Consider the following 20,262-nt stretch of genomic DNA (forward strand, 5'->3'; position numbering starts at 1 on the left):
TGGCCTCTTTCCTAAAAGGAAACTAAAAATAAAAGCCACTAGGAAACAGTGTGATTTAACAGGTCTGAGCTTCCACTAATTCTTTGGCAAAGGACAACATATTTAGGGTCAATTTCTGCCATCCTGGGCATAATTTCCATTGCAGTCAATAGAATTTGAAGTTTAGTCATTCACCATTGACTTGTTCCAAATACAGGAAGGTCATCTTCCTATATAGCTGTGTGTGTGTGTGTGTATTTATATACATATATATATACACACACACACCAGATCTTCATTAACATTACATGGTAACGTAAGGGATTGACTCTTTTTCAGAGCGGGTCAAGGATGGTTTCCTTCTGGTTGCTTTAAGCCAATGGTAGCAAGCTAGAAACCAATTCATTAGCAATGGTTTTGGTTTCTTTTGTACTTTCTTTCAGTTTGTTTGTTTGTTTCATTAGTGTATGTGGTGAGAGTTGGGCTATGGAAGTCTGAGCCATATCAGAAAAATCTTCTATTCCCCCAATTTGCTTCTGGAATATATATTCTACTGTGCGGATACTTCACTGAATAAACTAAATCCAGATGTTTGAAGAGGTGATTGCCAAGAGGGAACCAATGGTGATTACTAAACATGTATCTCTTTCTCCTGACACTCTCCTTTCTGAACTCATTCACATGCTACTAAGGAACATGCATCTCAGAATTTTTTGTTCTACATACGACACTTCAAACACACACTGATTATTACCAATATGCTTGCAAGAAACCAAGGAAAGTGTTGCACAACTTTTTTTCAAACTAAGACCATTAAGAGACAGATTTTTCAAAAGAATTCAGCAACAACAATCAGGGCCAGACTTTCAAAACAGCTTTACTCCCATTTGGGCAGCAAAATAAATGGCCAAATATATTTTGAAAAGGACAGCATGTTGGTTGATGAGCTTATTTGAAAGTCAGGCCACTTATTTGCTACCTGAATGGGAGCTGAGTACTTCTGAAAATCTGGTCTCAATGATGGACGCTAAGCACTTGAGAATCTGGACCTTTCCTTGCACCACAGTGTCTGTTATCTGCAGAACTCCTGACCCTACTTAATAAGCTGAAAGTTTCATCCAATCACTTTATGCCAATTACTTACAGAGATGGTGAGCATATCGTAAATGGAATACATCACATCCATGGACATGGTGGTAGAGGGTCTTCTCTATCAAGTCTTGAGGCTCATATCCAGTTAAATCAGTCACCCTAGAAGAGGAAGGCTGATTGATAAGCAGCATCTTTGGAGATACTGATTTTGCAAACTAAACAAGTGTTAAAAGTGTGTAGGGAAAACATGTTGGTATGGAAACAGAGAACCATCATCTTGACAAGAAATTAAAACTTTGGCACTTCCACACAATACAGGGTGCAGCAGTGTTCTATACAGTGGAGTGTCCCACATATAGTCAAGAAGAAAGATGTTAACTTATTTCAACATTAGATTTTTACTGAGTTTATCTTATTAGTAGCAACCTTGGAGCTACTGACATGAATGATTCTCTGAACAAAGATCCAGTTGATGAGCTGTTCATAGAACTGTAAAGTAACATTTTTTAAAAAAAAACTACTGAAAAATATTCATTTGCCTTTGCAGACGTATGAGCTTAGCAGGAATAATCAGTCTACAAATAAATTCAAGTAACAGTCTAAAGGAAGGCAGAAGATTATTCCATCTTGGAAGATGGAAGGATAAGGAACAATAGCAATGGCCGGAAGCTAAGGAAGGAAATGGAAAGCTGAAGTTAGACATTAGGCAAAAGTTTCTTAACATTAAGAGCAATACGATGGGAAGTGAGTGGAATGAAGTTAGGGCACAATCACTGCAGTTAGACTAGGAATGAGGTAATGAATACATAACATGAAAGAACTGTCATACTGAATCAGAGCAAAGATCTATCTAGTCCAATATGCTGACGGTGGCGAGCATCAGCCACTTCAAGGAAGGTGCAAGAAATTTAGTAGTAAGCCCTTATGGGCATAGTCCCAAACAATACAAGAGGGATTAGACTATGAAGTGCACTTTCCTCTTCCTGCTACCTGATAGCAAAATATACTGTAAATTACACCAAAGAATTTAACCACAATTAGTTTTGTTTGTTTATCTATGTGTTTGAGCATGGGAGGGCAAATGGCTCTTTCTCCATCTCTGATGGTAGGGCTGAAGTACTGCACTCAGTTTCAAGATAAAATAGCAATCTTGTAAAATGAACACAAGAGGTGTTACACAGTGTAATCGGGTCTGACAATGCTTGATACTCCAGAAGTTCACCTTGGTGGAACAGGGACAGGACTCCACCCCTTGGCTTTCTGGCAAGCTTCGGGACAGTGCTGGCTGTATCTTTTTCAATGGTATAACAGGACCTTTTGTTCACTGTGCTCCTATTAGTGCCTCCCGGATAGACGATCTCTTATGAAGACTCTTATGCCTCCAGGTAACACCACTTAGAATCACAGGATGAAAAGTAATTCTTCCGCTCTACTCTACTCAGCACTGACAGTCCTCCAGTTGAGGCCTTGTGTCCCATTCTGGGCGCCACATTTCAGGAAAGAGGTGGGTAAATTGGAACAAGTCCAGAGGAGAGCAACAAAAATGATTAAAGGTTTAGAAAACATGATTTATGAGGGAAGACTGAAAAAAATTGGAGAAGAGAAGACTGAGAGGGGAACATGATGATAGTTTTCAAGTACATAAAATATTGTTACAAGGAGGAGGGAGAAAAATTGTTCTTGTTAACCTCTGAGGATAGGACAAGAAGCAATGGGCTTAAATTGCAGCAAGGGTGGTTTAGGTTGGACATTCCTAACTGTCAGGGTAGTTAAGCATTGGAATAAATTGGCTAGGGAGGTTGTACTATGTCCATCATTGGAGGTTTTTAAGAGCAGGTTAGACAAACACCTGTCAGGGATGGTCTAGATAATACTTAGTCCTGCCTTGAGTGCAGGGGACTGGAGTAGAAGACCTCTTAAGATCCCATTAGAGCACCACCTCCTTGTCCAACCTTAGTTCTGCAGTGTGGAGATATATTGTTGAGCCTCATGCAGTATCTACGCTAGAAATGCTACAGCAGCACAGTTGCAGCACTGCAGGATAAACACATACTACAGTGATGAAAGGGGTAAATCCATCTCTCCAAGAGGCAGCAGCTAGAGAAAAAAAATCTTCTGTCGACCTAACAGCGTCTATACAAGGGCTTAAGTTACTTAACTAGATGGCTCAAGGCATGAAATTTTTGACAGCCCTGAACAATTGTTGTTAAGCTGACCTAACTTGGTAGAGTAGACCAGCCTTCAGTCCTTAGGAATACTTGCTATATTGTATAAAAAATGCCAAAAAAAAAAAAAAAAAAAGAGAAATGATTCCTAAAACAACTTATAACTTGCATTTCAGCATTAGACCTCATTGATCTAAGCCTGGAGAGACAGCATGCTTTTGAATGTTGGAGAAGTTTTGCAGAGCAATTCAATGTATTGGATATAGACTTTTTTTTTTCCATTATGTATAAATATCATTTCTTTTCCTTTAAACTCCAGCATGTCAATGAAATGACAAAGTAGGTCAAATCTTGTTCCAGGCTCCTACTAATGTGGGTTTTTTTAAAGAATTATCTGCCTGTCACTAGTCAAATCTATTAGACTGTCTGGCAATTTGATGGAAGGTTCTTCCCTTGGGACATCTAAAATTGGACCACCCAAATCATCAAAGTATATTGTAAAGCATAATATGTGTTGAAAAGAGATGAATTAGTGACTTCATGAGTCTCTTTGAGCTCTGATTTGTGCTTTTCTTTTGCCCGTGTGGGAGTTCCTTCAGGCATTCACATGGGTTGTATCCATAGAGTATGCTAAAATGGCTTTATTGCCTATTTCCCATAAATCCAGGCAGAGCTTGTGCACTAGGCAATCTTGCAAGCTGTCCCAACAGTTATTATTTTTCAGAAGAGATTTCATATAATCTGGGTTTTTTTTTTAAAATGACCATCTGACTTAACTGTCACTCATATCTTTTCATAAGCCAATAATGTGGGCAATTTTTAGGGAAATCAGACAGGCAGGTTGGTCTCATGGCTCAGGCACTGAACTAGGACTTGGGAGTCTGGGTTCAGTTCCCAGCTCTGCCACAGACTTCCTGTGTGACCCTGGGCAAGTCACCTAATTGCTCTGTGCCACAATTCTCTATGTGTAAAATAGTCATAATAATACTTCCATTCTCCCATCTTTTTTCTGTCCTGCCTGTTAAGATTGTAAACTCTTCAGGACATGAACAGTCTTACTAGGTTTGTACACTGCCTAGCCCAATAAGGCCCCAGCCTCTGGACGCTACCGTAACACAAATAACTATAAAGGTTAGATACAGGTTGTGTAGGCTTAAAGGTAAAAACATGGCCTTATTTTCTAGTCGTTTTGAAAGTTCCGCATACTTTTAAGTTCAATTTTAATTGATGATGTCAGAATTAAAATACACATAAAAACTGATGTTTTTAGAAACCAATATAATCTGAGAAAACTTAACTTCCAAATGCTCCATGATGGAAACCAAATAATTTTGCTTACCTGGAATCTAGGAATATAAGTTTTAAGTCCAGACTTGCTCTAAACATGAACATGTTACTGTGAAGCTTGATCTCAGTGATTGCACTGGGAGGTAAAGATTGACCCACAGCCACCAGTCCTACAATTTGGTAACAGGAATCATACAAGGACATGTCCAGCATATACTGCCGTATCTTCAAATAACCACTGCAGTGGATCACCTGGCATGGAAAGAAAGCAAAGTAAATACTTGAAGGTAAAGGAAGAGATCTTACAAGTCAAAAGAGAATCTTGACAGCATCTATTTCCCAGCCTTCACTGCATTTATTTCAATGGCGGCACAAACAATTTCTCTTAATGACTCCATTTGTCTGGCTGGATAGTTTGTTAAGGCTCCTAAGTGTCTTATTTGTAAATAGAGATGAAGTCATGCTGTGTGCTTGTATTACTGCCAGCAGTACATAGCAATCTGGTGTTAAACTGCAAGGGCCCTGGTGCCATATGGATTGCTCTCCAGTTAATGCTTTAAATTAAGGTTCTCTAACATACATTTAATGTAGATACAATGATAGTTATTGTGCATTAACCAAACAAACTGGAATTTGCTTTCATGATGACTTAATCAGGCAACAGATGTACATATTCCAAGCCATGCTTTAACAGCCAGTTTGATGTATCAAAACTACTTCTAATGAATTTGTTCTTCATTATGATGAAAAACAGACATTTTAAAAAGAGACTTATGAATGTGGCCCTATTTATAAATGATTAAATATATATTTAGACACATTAAAAGTGCTGCTCCTTTCCAGTTAGAATTAGATGATCCTTGTTGGCAAATTAACAATGCCAATGTCTTGTGGCCAAATTCTAGCCTCGCATACATGTACATAGCTCCAGTTGCCATCCATGAGAGTTCCATGCGTGTATCTAATGTTAAAATTTAGCTATTAGGCTGTAAGAAGGGTAAATAATGATTTGGGGCAGCAAAGGCAAAAGCAAATGATTAGAAATTCTTTTGAAGAAAACAAATATTGTTAGCTTCTAAATGCTACTATTTGGCTATGCACACTTTGGGAAGCTCCACAAGTATCAAAAACACATTCTATATATCCCTCAGTTTTTCAAGTTATTTTGTTTTGACATGTGCATTCTTCCAGTAAAAAGGAGGGTGTCCACTGACCTAAGCAATCCTTGGCAATCCACTATGTATATAGCTAGAAATGGATTCCTTTTAAGGCTCCCCATTCAACCACTAATTAATATGGTAGCCAATATTAACCCAGTGATAAAAAGACTTACTTAAAATCTCCCACCAGAGCCTCCTCATTCCTGACATTTAGGCTATTCAAGTAGTACTTTTTGAAGTACTCAGCATTGGCCTAACTTTGAAGTCATTGACTTTGATGAGAGCAGAATTAGGGCAGTGCTGAGAGCTCTAGAAAAATCCCATCTCTAAACAACATACACTATAATCATGTAATAGTGCATCAAGGGAGAAAATGGCACACAACTACTCAGATTTTTAAAAAATTGTTTCAGTATAAATTATGGGCTAGAACAACCTACATTGCAGGGCAGTTGAGCAGACAGGGCTCCACTTTCAGGAATAACTGTTTGAATTTAACAGGGTAGGTAAATGCATCTTGGAAAAATTCTAAAAGAATAGCAAGTCACTCTGAGGTGTTCTTTCTTTTGCTGTTGAATAACTCATTTCTCTTCAGAACTCTGTGTGTGGTGCCTTTCTCAGCTGCTGTTTAGGCAGTAGAAATATACTGTTTAGTTTGTGGGAGAATAAATGTACAAAGTAAAGCTGAAAATAAATACTTGAATGGCATATGCTAGTATAGGATTACAGCATTTACCATCACCCATGTTCAAGTGCAGTATCTATTAAAATAATGTATGCTAAGAGGTTGATAAATAAACCTGAGAATGTGGTAGACTTCACTCCTGAACTGAAATCTGCAGGCACCTGAGGTCATACTCATACAGAGAATAATCTTATTGTAATCAATGGGACTACTTTTGGAGTTAGGTATTATTCAGTATGAGCTTGGGTCTCAGAATCTGGCCATAGCTTCAGAAGACTAAATAAGAAAATCCACATCCAGCCGTGGCATTTTTAAATGTGCGCTCTGACTCTTTTCAGTGGCAGACTTTGTTTTACAGCTACTCCTATAATAAAACTTACTACCCTTTGAACATGGAAAGGCTTCAGCACATTACCTTGTAGCCGCTACATGTCAACCCTGCATTCCTCTTGGCCAAGACACACTTCATCCGGAGAAAAAATGATCTTTCTATTTCATACTCTGAAAGCATAAGCCCATGGTAGTTTAACTGTTAATAGAGGTTTCAAAAAAATCACCCATAATGTTTACTTTGACAATTGAACATACGTATTTGCATGGTATTTCAGCTATTTATATTAAACTTTGTATTGTCATTGTTATTTTTAGGGAAAGAAGGCAATAGAGGAATATGACTGAGACACATCTTTGTCCCCATTCATGATCAGTTGTCTTTGCCAAGGAGGCTGATTGTTGTGATTTACTTTAAAAGTTAGAAGAGTTAGGGGCTGTGACATTTTGGGGTTCACCCAGGCCATTGAGAGACTCGGTCATTGTCTGCCTTGTAACCCTGGGTGTCTGGTGACTGTACAGCTCAGTTTGATTTCTGTGATGGGTCTTGGTCAAGATGGCCAGTAAAATTCTGGAAAGGAGACTGTGGATGAGAGAGAAACCATCTTGAACAAAGACTGTATCTTGCTAGATTAAATTTTAGATGTACATGTTCACTTCTATTTGCATGTAACCATCGCTACCTTTAGTCCTTTTTTACCTGGTATAACTTAATTCAGTGGTTCTCAACCCACAGCCCGCTTACGGCCTGATCAGCACAAAACTATGGCCCATCCTCAGGGCCATACAGGTAGCATAGAGACTGTATGGATGCAGCCCACACAGCACAGAGAGCTGCATATGCTGCCCACAATGATAAATAGTTTGAGAACTACTGACTTAATCCATCCTCTTTTGTTAATAAATTTGTTTTGCTGTCATTATAAATCATCAGTGCTGGTAAAACTCAGTAAAGCATGTGATCCTAGTTGACAGGTTGGAATGTTACACTGTCTCTGTAAAGGCAGCAAACCTAATTCTTTTTCTTATGAGGGTCTAGTGAGAGGAACTTGACCCTGCAGAAGGATGATTTTGGGGTGAATTAAAGCTATTAAAGTCAACCTGCAAGGAGTATCCAAGTTGGGCAAAGCCAGGATGAGACCTGTGGGCTGCTGGCAGGCTACTGAGGTGAGAACTCTGAACCAAAGCTGCACAGTCACAAGACACCCAGGGTAACAAGGCAGACATTGGTTGAACCCCAGAATGTCACAGGGGCATTGGGCTTACAAGCTTTAAATAAAAGGTCTTTCCCTTGAGCAGTCAGGTCTTAGCCTTTGCTGGCTTCAAGCAGACAAAGTCAGTCTCCATATGGTAGGATCTAAAGGCAACAGGTGAACCATGGATCAAGGTCTTGGAAGCAGCAAAAGAATAAGAAACTTATCGGAAAGTTCATGTTGTTGTAATCCCTGTATACGCTGCCAGTCACTGTACCAAAACTTGCAAGTCTAGACATTTTACAAAGTTGCCACTTTATTCAGAACGCTAACATGCAGGATCCTCTTATGAGAAGTTTTTAAGGAAAATGTTTTTAATGGAAACTGTCACTGATTTTTTTTTAATTAAGCCCTTCTCAGATGCATAAATATTTTTTTTAAATTAAAGTCCTCATATAGCAATTTTTTTTTTTTGAGAAATACCTATGGCAGTTCTAATGAAGCTAAAGACAGTCAATAGTTCTGACCTTTTGCTATGAACGCTGCCATTTTGGCAGAAAGTGACAGAAGCAGCAGAGGAATCTCACTCTGTACTTCAATGAATGGGCACTTTGAAAACTGTTTTCATGTAAGTTTCAACACATTGATTTCTTTCCAGCCTTAGGGCTTCATCCAAAGCCCATTGAAGTCAAATGAAGTCTTTCCACTGACTTCAATGGGCTTTGGATCAGTCTCTAATATATTGTTCTAACACCTGGTCTTAATTTGACTTTACTGCAAATGCTGTTTTCTATTTTTGTGCATCTGTCACCCAGTTAACACCTGCAGCGGCATTAGCCTCAGATGCTAGATAGAAACCATTAACTCTCTGCATTATACTCTGTTTAAAAATCCTAGAAAACATCTGCAGAAAAAGGAAGGATTGTTCATGTTAGAGCTATGCTTAAAGGAAAAAAATGCAATACATATTGAATATCACTTAATATCAACCTTCCAAATCAGCTGCTTTTTCCTTTGTTCATTGAACTGGGGGCCAAAGAATTTCCTTACCATTTACCGTCACTTCATGCCAAAATGTCACCCTCTGGATTATTTCAGAATTATGATTTTAATATACAATAAAATATTTTTAAAACACCAATTTAGGATTTTGTAATTTTTCTTTATTATTATTAAATTGGACTGAAATTCTGGCAAAACATTGGAATTGTCCGTTTATCTTACTAATGCAAATTAGTTTCTTATGGGAACGCTAAACAGTTTAATGAACTGGCATATCTACTATCTAGTTTTAAATAACCATGTGCAAAAGTAGCTGGGAGGAAGCTATACAGTATGCATTTCTATGATGGAAGAATGATCTTGGGTTAAGGCATGGGATTTTTGGGGGGAGAGGAAGAGGGGGGAATCTGAGTTCAATTCATGGCTCTGGTACTGGCTCCTTGAATGATCTTGAGCAAGTCACTTACTCTTCTCCTGTTCCTTGTTTATAAAATAGGGACAGTACTTTCCTCCCTCTCACCGGGATGTTGAGGATAACTTCATAACCATTAATGAACTGAAGGTGATGGGGGCCAGCTAAACACCCAGATGGATGATGATCAGCAATTTTTATGACAAGTTCTTTTCTAAAGATCGTTGGTAGAAGTGGAAGCAAGGTCTTAAGCTTCAAATATGTGTCCAGACCTAAAACAGTCAGTCACTCACCAACATGCCTCCTCAGGGAGCCTTTTCTTTCTTTTTTTCCAACATTGTATTTATTAATAAAGCCAGTAAATTGTAACAGAAATATTTCTGTAGCACTAATGTAGCAATTCCATTGAGAATAGGTTTTGTGTACACAACAGTTCCACTCCATAGCCTGGCCTTCGTGAATCTGTAACAATAGGGTGGTGGCAAACTAGTAAGCTGGCAGTTTAACAATTTCTCCCTTCCTCAATATTAAAAATAAAAAGTTCTCAGTCTTTCAGGTTTCATGGAACATTCCACAAGTTTTTAAGAACTTTTTTTCCCTTCTTCCTTGTAGAACTTGGACTTGATGGGTCAGCTTGTCTAATGCTAGTATTTCCCATACTTTTGGGGACCAGTCTAGAGGAGTCACATCTCTTCCAACCACCTTACAATTATGATTCTTGCTGAAACTATCAAATGGGTAATAATTTCTTTGTGTCTGTTATGCAGCACAGAACTTTTGGGAAAATTCACAAAAACACTTGTACTCTCCTTAAAGGAGTTCCCAACCTCTTTTCAAAGTGTCTGAATTTTTGGACAGGTCCACCATATGTGAAGAAACCAGTGCACTTCATTACACTCATTTCAGCATTTGCCCGTACCTGTACCACAGATGCATTTAACAGGCAGTAGATACCATTGCTAGAGAAATTTAACATAGTTTTCTTTTATGAACATGCATATTGAGATACTGGGACCGCTGTTCTAAATACTCTCCCAATACTCATCCTTAATTTCCTTGCCCAAGTCTGCATTCCATCTCTTCATGAAAAGTGTTTCCTCTAAGCAACAACTGAAAAATAACATTATAGAAGGTGGAAAGTAGATTCTTGTGCTTCACAGGAGTGAAAAGTAATTTTTCAGAGTCTATCCATTTTCTGTTCAGGTTTAGCTTTAAGATGTTTGTCGAAAAATGCTGCAATTGCAGATATTGGTACAATTGAACTTTGGTATCTCTTACAAGCTGATTTTTTCTCTCCAAATTATCTGAGTTATCTCATGACTCTATTGTTGCTCTCATAAAAGGGTGACTGTATATTATTATATAGACACATTATTTTCAGCCTGGCGATTGTCTTCATCTAACAAATCACGTGGAGTTTGATTGTATAACAATGTGCCTGTTCTATCTCTATCTAATTCTCACTCACTCTCCTGGGTTATCCAATACAGCAAATTTGGTTTGTTGAATAATAATATTTTAACATTTGGTAGCATTAGTTCCCATTTTTCAAAGGTCTTTGGCCCATTCGACTCTTGGCTTCTTGTGTCATCAAATGGATTTGTTTATCATGGGTGCCAATCGTCAAAATGTTTCCCTGGGATGATTATTGGTAGAAAATTGGTAGATTATTGTGGAAAAGAAAATTGATTTGAGGTAAGATTCATTTTGACTGATACAATTTTCCCTAGACATGAGACTTCTTTCTTTGACCGTTTTCTATATCTGTTCAAACTTAATCAGAGGACTGTAATTAACATTATAGAGAACCTACCTTTTTTCTATATATGTACTCCCAGGTTATTTTAATGAGGTAGTCACCCATTTATATTTAACATTTATAATTTTTGCAAGTTAGGATCTCTACCAAAATCCCAAATTTCAGACTTATCATAGTTTATTTTTAAAACAAAAACTTTATTAAATTCCAGGTTTTCCTCTTGCAATCGAAGGAGCCTCTTCTGTTTTCCTATATTTCTTCATACGACCACATTATCCTCTGCATCTGTCTGGTATAATGAATTCTGTACACTATGCTTGAATTGATTCCAGCTACTCATTAACGACTTTGTGATTTTTCATATATGTGGTCTTTAATGTAAAACCCACCATAAAGCCAAATAATTATTTGAACACCAATCTTGCAACAAGAGGGCCAGTTCTTATTTTCTATTTTCAAGAGGGTAAAGGCTCTGGCCCATAACTCTGAGATTTGGATTTAGCAATAAAATACAGTTTAGTTTAATATAATTTGGGTACAGAAACATTATATAAAAATGGGTCTGTGAAGTCTGAACTATACATGGAATGCTGTATCATACAATAAATAATGGTAAAAAAGCAAAACCAAACCAAAAAAAAAAAAATCATTTTTCACTATGTAAGTTTGGAACTGTATGCAAGTTGAATGACATTAGCCAGTCTAATGGGCCAGTGGTGACAATCCTCGTGACAACTGAAATTTGGAGTGCCATTTGCCCAGGCCACTGCTGGCAAGGGCCTGAGCACACTACTAAAGCAGCCCATAGTGCTGGGAGATGACCACCTTGTTCTAATTGATAACTGGAGCAGCACTGATGTCCTGTATATGGCAGACCACTAAATTTCACCCAGCTAACCTGTATGAGCCTAATACCTTGTGTTTGGTTAAAGCATATCTTCCAGAAATACATCCAGTCTTGATCTGAAGACAGCAAGAGACAGAGAATCCCCCACTTCTCTTGGTAGTTTGTTTCAATGATTAATCACCCTCACTGTTGAAAATTTGTGCCTAATTTCTAATTTGAATTTGTCTGGATTCAGCTTCCAGCTATTGGTTCTTGTTATGCTTTTCTCCACTAGAACAGAAAGCCCATCAGTACTGGCTATTTTCTGCCTGTGAAGGCACTTATACACCATAATCAAATCATTTCTCAATCTTCTTTTTCATAAACTAAACAGATTGAGCTCTGTAAGTCTCTCACTGGAAGGCATCTTCTCCAACTCCTGAATTGTTCTTGTGGCTCTTTTCTGCACTCTCCAATTTTCCAGCATAGTTTTGAAAATGTGGACACCAGAACTCTATGTAGTATTCCAGAATTAGTCTCATCACTGCCATATATGTTGAGGTAATATAACCTTCCTGTTTATACATCCAAGGAGTGCATTAGCCCTTTATGCCATAACATTGTATCGGGGAATGCGTGTTGCACACTGCTTGTCATGCTGACCTTTAAATCCTTTTCAGAGTCACTGCCTTCTAGCTTCATGGACCAAAGGCTTGCTCTTCCTTACCATTAAACGTAATGAATAACAGCAGCAACACATACTTAAGAACTACTGGACATAGATGAGTACAGATGGGGAAGAGCAAAGATTTTTGGTTGGGCAGAACTAGTGGTGTCAACTTTCACAATATTGAGCATTATTCTTAAAGCCCCAGCTCCTGGAAGAATGAGAATCTGAGCTTTAATTTAAAAAGAAAGTTTCTGATCCTCATGGTTGCAGAGAAAAGCTTGAAAAAGTGACCTAGGTGTACCCTAAAGGTTCAAAAAATAGAAGACAAATACATCAACCCAAAATGTTTTGTTTTTTTAAAACTTCAGTGTTAAGGTGCTCTCACGATTTGAATGCCACACTGTAGTTTTTAACTGTTAGGGTTGGTAATACTGCAGAACTGAGCTGTCATGGAAAGAAGTCTGCACTATGTTTGGCTTTAGGTAATGCAATCCATCAGTTGTGTTTGCGGAGAAATAAAACTCATGCCAATACGATTTCTAGGTCACAACAGCTGCAAGACTGTTGTCTTTAAGTATAGTGTTTGCGTTTTGGAAAATCATCCCGAAGTTGGTAAATTACTGGAGGAGAGGGAGTTTAGAAAGATGAGCTGAGGACAATGAGGAAAATGAAAAGCAGATGAAGAAAGGAAAGCATCACAGTCTGAGAAGAACAAAGCTGAGACGATAGTGGAGCATGAACAACCTGGGTTAATTCAAGAATTGTAACTGAAAATTACAGATATGTATTTACTTTTGATGGCTGTATTTACATCACATCAAATATTTTTGCTTCTTGGCTGATGTGGCAGGTAAACGAAGTTTTCACTGGATAATGTTCCAAGTATTAGATATGGGACATACATTTTGATAAGTAAAGTTAGATGAGCAAGTTAGTGACTTTTAGATGTTATGAATTTAAGTGATTGCCATATAGTACTAGTTCTCCTCCTGGGAAACTTCAAAAAGTAACAACAGATTAAAACTTTGTAAATCTCTCCAAAGTTATAATGGGGAGGTTTTTATTTGGACATGGGACCTTGACAACTTCAGCAAGCTTTAAAGAGAAGGCAAAAGACAACAAACTGAATTTAGAGTCAACAATAATGCTGGGACGTAAACTGATAAAAGTGGTTTTAATTTCTAATTCAGGTTAAATAAACACAGTAGTGGACATGCCCTTTACACCAGGGATTTATTTCAATTCAGAGAAGATCTACAGCAGTTTATTGGAATAATAAAAAAACTATTTGGCAAAAGTCACTGACTGACTTCAAACAGTGAGGATTCCACCCAATCAGAAAGATCCCCTTGACTTCAGTGAGGCCAGGATTTCCCTCTATACTTCATTCATAAAGGCCTCATTTGAGAATACAAATGTAAACAGACAATTTGAGCAATTAAACAATAATCACTTTAAAATGTGATTTAACTAAGCCAAAGGCATGTCTTGAAGCAGTGGTTCCCAAACTTCTCACTACGGTAACCCACCAGCACCATTTGGTCTTTTTTTTTTTTTTTTTTGGTGACCCACCCTCTGCTCTGGCCTAATCCTGTGGGGCAGGAGGCTGTTGGAAGGCAATCCCATCCCACATCAGCAGCTCCTGTCTCATGAGCTTGGGCCCAGCTCTCCACTCCAGGCATTGTGACTTAGCACATGGTGTCACAGCACCACTGGTTTGGCCCAGTTGCTCTGAGGAGGAGAAGTGTATGTCTGCCTACGCCCAGGCCCAGGGATGGGTTAATCCAGCCCTGGACATGGCACCCCACCTAGAATCTTCCCAAGAACACAGTGGGGTGGTCATGATCCACCATTTGGCAAACACTATTCTAAAGGACTAGAGTAATGCCTTTAGCAGAAAGGTATTTGCATCAAGATCCTTAAGCAACACATGAGAGAGAAAAAAGCCCAAATTCCAAAGAAGATGTGGGCAACTGTGTTCATCTAAATCCGCACTAATACATTATAGATTATGGAAGAGAAAATATACCTATAGAAGTTGATTACCAACCATTTGCAAGTTTGTTTAAAAACTCTGTCTTTAGCACCACCTAGAATCCAATGTATAATGCTAAAACATCTCATGGAATATAAGGTGGGTAAGGAGTTACACATAGCAGATGCCATTAGCAGAGCAATAGAGAGATCACCCACCACCTGAAACTAGATATGCAACTCATCATAAAGCATGTGCCTGTTATAGTGCTACTTATAAAAAAAACTCAGCAATGTTTCCACACTGAAATACAAAGAACTAGTTATGTGTAAATTGAAATTAACATTTTACAAGGATTGCCCAAAGAGCAGAATGAGACCTCACCCCAAGACTGTTTTGGAAAGAAAAACCAGGGTTACTTACCAGTAACTGTTGTTCTTCGAGATGTGTTGCTCATATCCATTCCCATTTAGGTGTGTGTGCGCTCCGTGCACAGTTTCTCAGAACTTTTTTGCCCTTAGCAGTCCCGGTAGGGTCGGCTCAGGCGCCCCCTGGAGTCCCGCGCCCATGCCGCGGTACATAGGGCACTGCCGACCCCACCAGTCCCCAGTCCCCTTTCTGCCGACTCCGACAGTGGGGACAGAGGATGGGTGCGGAATGGATATGAGCAACACATCTCGAAGAACAACAGTTACTGGTAAGTAACCCTGTTTTCTATCTTCGAGTGATTGCTCATATCCATTCCCATTTAGGTGACTACATAGCCATACCTGGAGGTGGGTAGGAGTTAGCGTTGCGCCGCCCTGGCAAGGACAGCTATGCCAAACCCCGCGTCCTCTCTCGCCTGTTGGACGATGGCGTAGTGGGACGTGAAAGTATGCACCGTCGACCAGGTCGCTGCTCTGCAGATGTCCTGCAGGGGCACTCTCCCCAGGAAGGCCGCAGATGAGGCCTGGGCCCTGGTCGAGTGTGCCGTTACAGCCCCTGGAAGTGGTACCTTTGCCTGCTCATAACAGGTCCTGATGCAGGCGGTGATCCAGATGGAGATGCACTGGGTGGAGACAGGTGAGCCTTTCATCCGGTCTGCCACTGCCCCGAACAGCTGCGTTGACTTCCGGAAGGGCTTGGTCCTCTCGAGGTAAAAGGCCAAGGCTCGTCTGACATCCAGGGAGTGCCATCTCCGCTCCTCCTCCGAAGCGTGTGGTTTAGGAAAGAACACAGGGAGGAAGATATCCTGGTTATAATGAAACTGGGACACCACCTTCGGCAGGAAGGCCGGGTGGGGTCTCAGTCGGACTTTATCTTTGTAAAAAACCATATAGGGAGGTTCTGAGGTTAAGGCCCTTATCTCAGAAACCCTTCTGGCTGATGTAACAGCCACCAGGAAGGACACCTTCCATGAGAGGACGAGCAGCGGGCATGTAGCCAAGGGCTCAAAGGGGGGTCCTGTCAACATGGCGAGGACCAGGTTCAAATCCCAGGGGGTCACCGGGTAACGGACCTGGGGATATAGCCTCTCCACACCTTTGAGGAACCTAGATAACATGGGGTGTGAGAACAGGGATCTGCCCTCCATTGGCTGGTGGAAGGCCGAGATGGCCGCCAGGTGTACCCTGAGAGAGGCCAGGGCTAAGCCCTGTAATTTCAGGTGAAGGAGGTACTCCAAAATCGCCTGAATTGGAGAGGAGCTCGGTAAGATGCCCCGGGACTGAGCCCAAACTGTGAAACGCTTCCACTTGGCCCTGTATACCAACTGTGTGGAAGGTTTCCTGCTGTTAAGCAAAACCTGCTGCACTTGTATGGAGCAGGATCTTTCTCCCTCTGTCAGCCACAGAGTCTCCACGCTGTCAGGTGGAGGGAGTCCAGGTCCGGGTGAAGCAGGCGACCCCGGTCCTGGGAGAGTAGGTCGTGCCGCCTCGGGAGCGGTAAGGGCGTGGCTATGGACAGGTCCAGCAATATGCTGAACCAGTGCTGTCTCAGCCAGGCTGGGGCAATCAGTATGATGTCTGCCCTGTCTCTCTTGATTTTCAAGAGGACTCTGGATAGCAAGGGGACGGGGGGAAAGACATACATGAGGGTCCCCGTCCATTCTATCAGGAACGCATCGGAAATGGAGCCTGGTTTGCGCCCTCGGAGCGAGCAGAACCTTGGACATTTCCTGTTCCAGGCCGATGCGAAGAGGTCCAGATGGGGAACTCCCCACCTGTGGAAGATAGAATCCACCACCTCCTGGTGTAACGACCAATCGTGTCGGGGGAGAAACGACCTGCTGAGGTGGTCCGCCTCATCGTTCCTGACCCCCGGGAGGTGAGAGGCAGCTATGTGGAAGTCGTGTCTTACCGCCAATTCCCATGGCAACTCGGCTTCCTGGCACAGGGCCGAGGAGTGTGCTCCCCCCTGCCTGTTCATATAGAACATGGCTGCTGTGTTGTCCATTAGGACCTGTACTATCCTGCTCTGTAGGAACCGGAGGAACACCTTGCAAGCAAGGCGGACTGCCCTGAATTCCCTGATGTTGATGTGCAGGGATATCTCGTTTGGTGACCAGCGCCCTTGGGTACTGAGGTTGCCCGTGATGTGCGCTCCCCACCCCACATCGGAGGCATCGGTGATTAGAGTTACCGATGGAACCATCTCCCTGAAGGGAACTCCCTTCAACACTTCCCTGAGGTCCTTCCACCAGAGTAGGGAAGTCAGTAGTGGGGTGGGTAAGGTGACTATCCTGTTGAGAGGATGTCTGATTGGGGCGTACACAGAGGCTAGCCACCTTTGAAGGGGTCTGAGTCTGAGGCGAGCTAACTGCACCACGTACGTGCAAGCTGCCATGTGTCCCAACAGCTGCAGGCACCACCTGGCTGTCGTTGTGGGGGACCTGTGAAGGTCGTCTATCAAGGCCGCCATCGCCTCGAAGCGGGGCCTTGGAAGGAAGGCTCTGGCCTGAGTGGCGTCTAGCGTGGCCCCAATGAACTCTATGTGTTGCACCGGGGTAAGAATGGACTTCTGCTCGTTGATGAGCAGACCCAGGTCGGTGCAAGCTGTGCACGTGAGTTCCAGGCTGTTCCTGACATGGGCCCTGGACTTGCCCCGGATCAGCCAGTCGTCCAGGTAGGGGAATATTTGAACCCCTCTGCGGCGCAGGAGCGCTGCCACTACCGCCATACACTTCGTAAAAACTCTGGGGGCAGACGAAAGACCAAATGGCAGGGCTGTAAATTGGTAGTGGGAACCCGCTACCATAAATCTTAGGAACCTTCTGTGTCCTGGGAGGATAGAAATGTGAAAATATGCGTCCTTGAGATCGAGGGCCGCATACCAATCCCCTGGATCTAGGGTAGGAATGATAGAGGCCAGGGAGACCATCTGGAATTTTTGGCATCTGATGAACTTGTTCAGACAGCGGAGGTCCAGAATGGGTCTCAGGCCCACTTTGGCTTTGGGGATCAAGAAGTATCGGGAGTAAAACCCTTGTCCCCTTCCCCCTGGTGGGACCTCCTCCACCGCCACCAGCTGGAGGAGGGAGCAGACTTCCTGAGTGAGGAGTTGCTCGTGCAGTGGATCCCTGACAGGAGATTGGACCGGAGGGGAGTCCGGGGGGAAGGCCGTAAGTTGTAGTGCATAGCCTCTGCGGACTATACCAAGGACCCATTGGTCCGACGTGACACTTTGCCAGTGGGCGTAGTACGGCCGTAACCTGTGGGCAAAGGGTCGGTCGCGAGGCAGGGGGTAAGTAAGAGTACCACCCCCTTGCACACCATCAAAAAGGCTTTTTATTATTCTGGCCCTTATTCGAGCCACGGGTCCCCGCCGAAGACCCCGAACGATTATGGCGGTTAGGGACTCTAAACCTCTCCCAACCCCTTCTGGGCTGGGCGGGTCTCGGGGGCTGCCTCGGTGGTTGTTGAGGCTGCCGCTGGCCCTGAGGGCGATTTTGACGCCTTGCAGCCTGAGGGGTATAAATCCCCAGGGAGCGTAGCGTGGCCCTCGAGTCTTTGAGGGCGTGTAGCTTGTCATCAGTGCTGTCTGCAAAAAGTCCAGCTCCATCGAAGGGGAGATCCTGGATGGTGCGCTGGGCTTCCTGGGACAGACCCGACGACTGAAGCCACGAGGCCTTCCTCATGGCGATGGCCGATGCTATGGCCCGACTAGCGACGTCCGCCGCATCGCTGGAGGAGTTCAGGGCTGCTCCCGCCACTGCAGCCCCTTCCTCTATTACCGCCATGAAGTCCGCAGTCTTGTCCTGGGGCAGGACCTGTGGAAGGACCTCAGCAAGCCTCTGCAGCGAGGACCATAGGTTGAGGTTGTACCTCCCTAGGAGCGCCTGGTGGTTGGCGATCCTCAGCTGCAGAGATGCTGTTGTATAGGCCTTGCGGCCAAAGAGGTCCAACTTCTTGGCATCCCTATTTTTTGGGGTGTTGGCCTGACCCCCTTGCCTCTCTCTCTCTGGTTGACAGCATCAACAACCAGAGATCACAGTGCTGGATGGGTATATAAGTACTCCACCCCCTCCACAGGGACTGAGTACTTTTTCTCGGCCCCCTTGGCAGTTGGAGGGACCGAGGCTGGAGTCTGCCAAAGGGACTTGGCCACCTTGAGCACACTCTCATGAATCGGGAGGGCTACCCTAGATGGCCCTACCATCCCCGAGGCTCCAAATAGGGGGTCCTCCTCCTCGGAGAGCTCCTTGAGATCTAGTCCCAGGTTACCAGCGACTCTTTTTAACATGTCCTGGTGGGCTCGAAAGTCCTGCCACGGACCTTTGCGACCCCGGAAGGTGACGTCATCGGGGGATGAGGAGGACTGGGGAAGGGGCCCTGTGGAGGGGCCTTCCTCCAGATCGGATCCCTCGTCCGAGGGGTGATCCTTTTCCCTGTGGGACGCTGGAGGCGGAGGCGGTGGTGCCCCAGATGATTTGAAGGAAACCGTCGCCTGTCCCACCTGTGTAACCCAAGGGCCCCAATAAGGCCACTGCCAAGGTCCCTGGGGCCATTGTGGAGCCGGCATCGGTGCCGAGTGGGTCACGCGGTGCCGGGATCTAGACCCAGAGCCGCTTGAGTGGCGTTTGCTCCTGGCCTTCGGGGAGCGGCTCCGGGAACTGGAGGACGACAGCGAATGTCGGTGCCGTCGCGAGTGGTGCCACCGGGAGGAGGAGTTGCTCGAGCCCGAGCGTCTCCTTCCTCTTGAGGATTTCCGACGGCGTTTGCCCCCTTTAGGTGACCGGGAGTGGTGCCGTCGGTGCCGGCGAGAAGATCGGGACCGGGAGCTGGATCGGTGCCGACCTGTAGAGCGGGACCGAGCGCGGGATGGACTATGCGTTGGTGCCCGGCGAGTCGGTGCCGATGGCGCCGGTGCCACGAGTAGCGGTGCCGGAGTCGGCGAGGGTGCAGCTGGCTTTGCCGCAGATGGCGATGAGGGGGTCTGCCGCGGCGGCGGTGCCGGTGACTCAGGCTGCGCCGTCATGGGAGGCTCCGGGATCCGCACCGGACTGGGTGTCGGGGATCTGGACCGGTGCCGGGTGCTGCGGTGCCGAGCCGGGCTGTCGAGAGATGATGGCGTCGTCGTCCCTCGAGAGCTCCTCGACCGTCCACGGTCCCGTGGCGATGAGGAGCTGGACTCGGTGCCGGAGCTGGGAGGGAAGCCCGCACTGTCCACCCTCGCCGAGGGAGGGGTGGAGGCGTGGGCAGGCCCATGAGGGCGCGTGCCACGGCGAACGCCTCCGGCGTCGACGGC

At 43.7% G+C, this 20,262-nt stretch overlaps 1 protein-coding gene across 7 annotated transcripts in view; it reads right to left on the reverse strand.

Annotated features, from left to right (window-relative positions):
* The window catches only part of SIM2 (SIM bHLH transcription factor 2), an 89,196-nt gene that overhangs the window by 41,238 nt on the left and 27,696 nt on the right, over positions 1 to 20,262 (reverse strand). For all 7 annotated transcript variants that reach the window (XM_067545280.1, XM_067545275.1, XM_067545274.1 and 4 more), the window contains exons 5-7: positions 6,784 to 6,869; positions 4,576 to 4,775; positions 1,124 to 1,230 (exon numbers count right to left, since the gene is read on the reverse strand). In XM_067545280.1, coding sequence (XP_067401381.1) covers positions 1,124 to 1,230; positions 4,576 to 4,775; positions 6,784 to 6,869 — 393 coding nt within the window. The remainder of the gene's footprint in view (positions 1 to 1,123; positions 1,231 to 4,575; positions 4,776 to 6,783; positions 6,870 to 20,262) is intronic.

This window comes from Emydura macquarii, unplaced genomic scaffold, assembly GCF_026122565.2.
Source record: "Emydura macquarii macquarii isolate MOO-44397 ecotype Brisbane River unplaced genomic scaffold, CSIRO-AGI_Emac_v2 contig_1043, whole genome shotgun sequence".
Lineage (NCBI taxonomy): Eukaryota > Metazoa > Chordata > Testudines > Chelidae > Emydura > Emydura macquarii.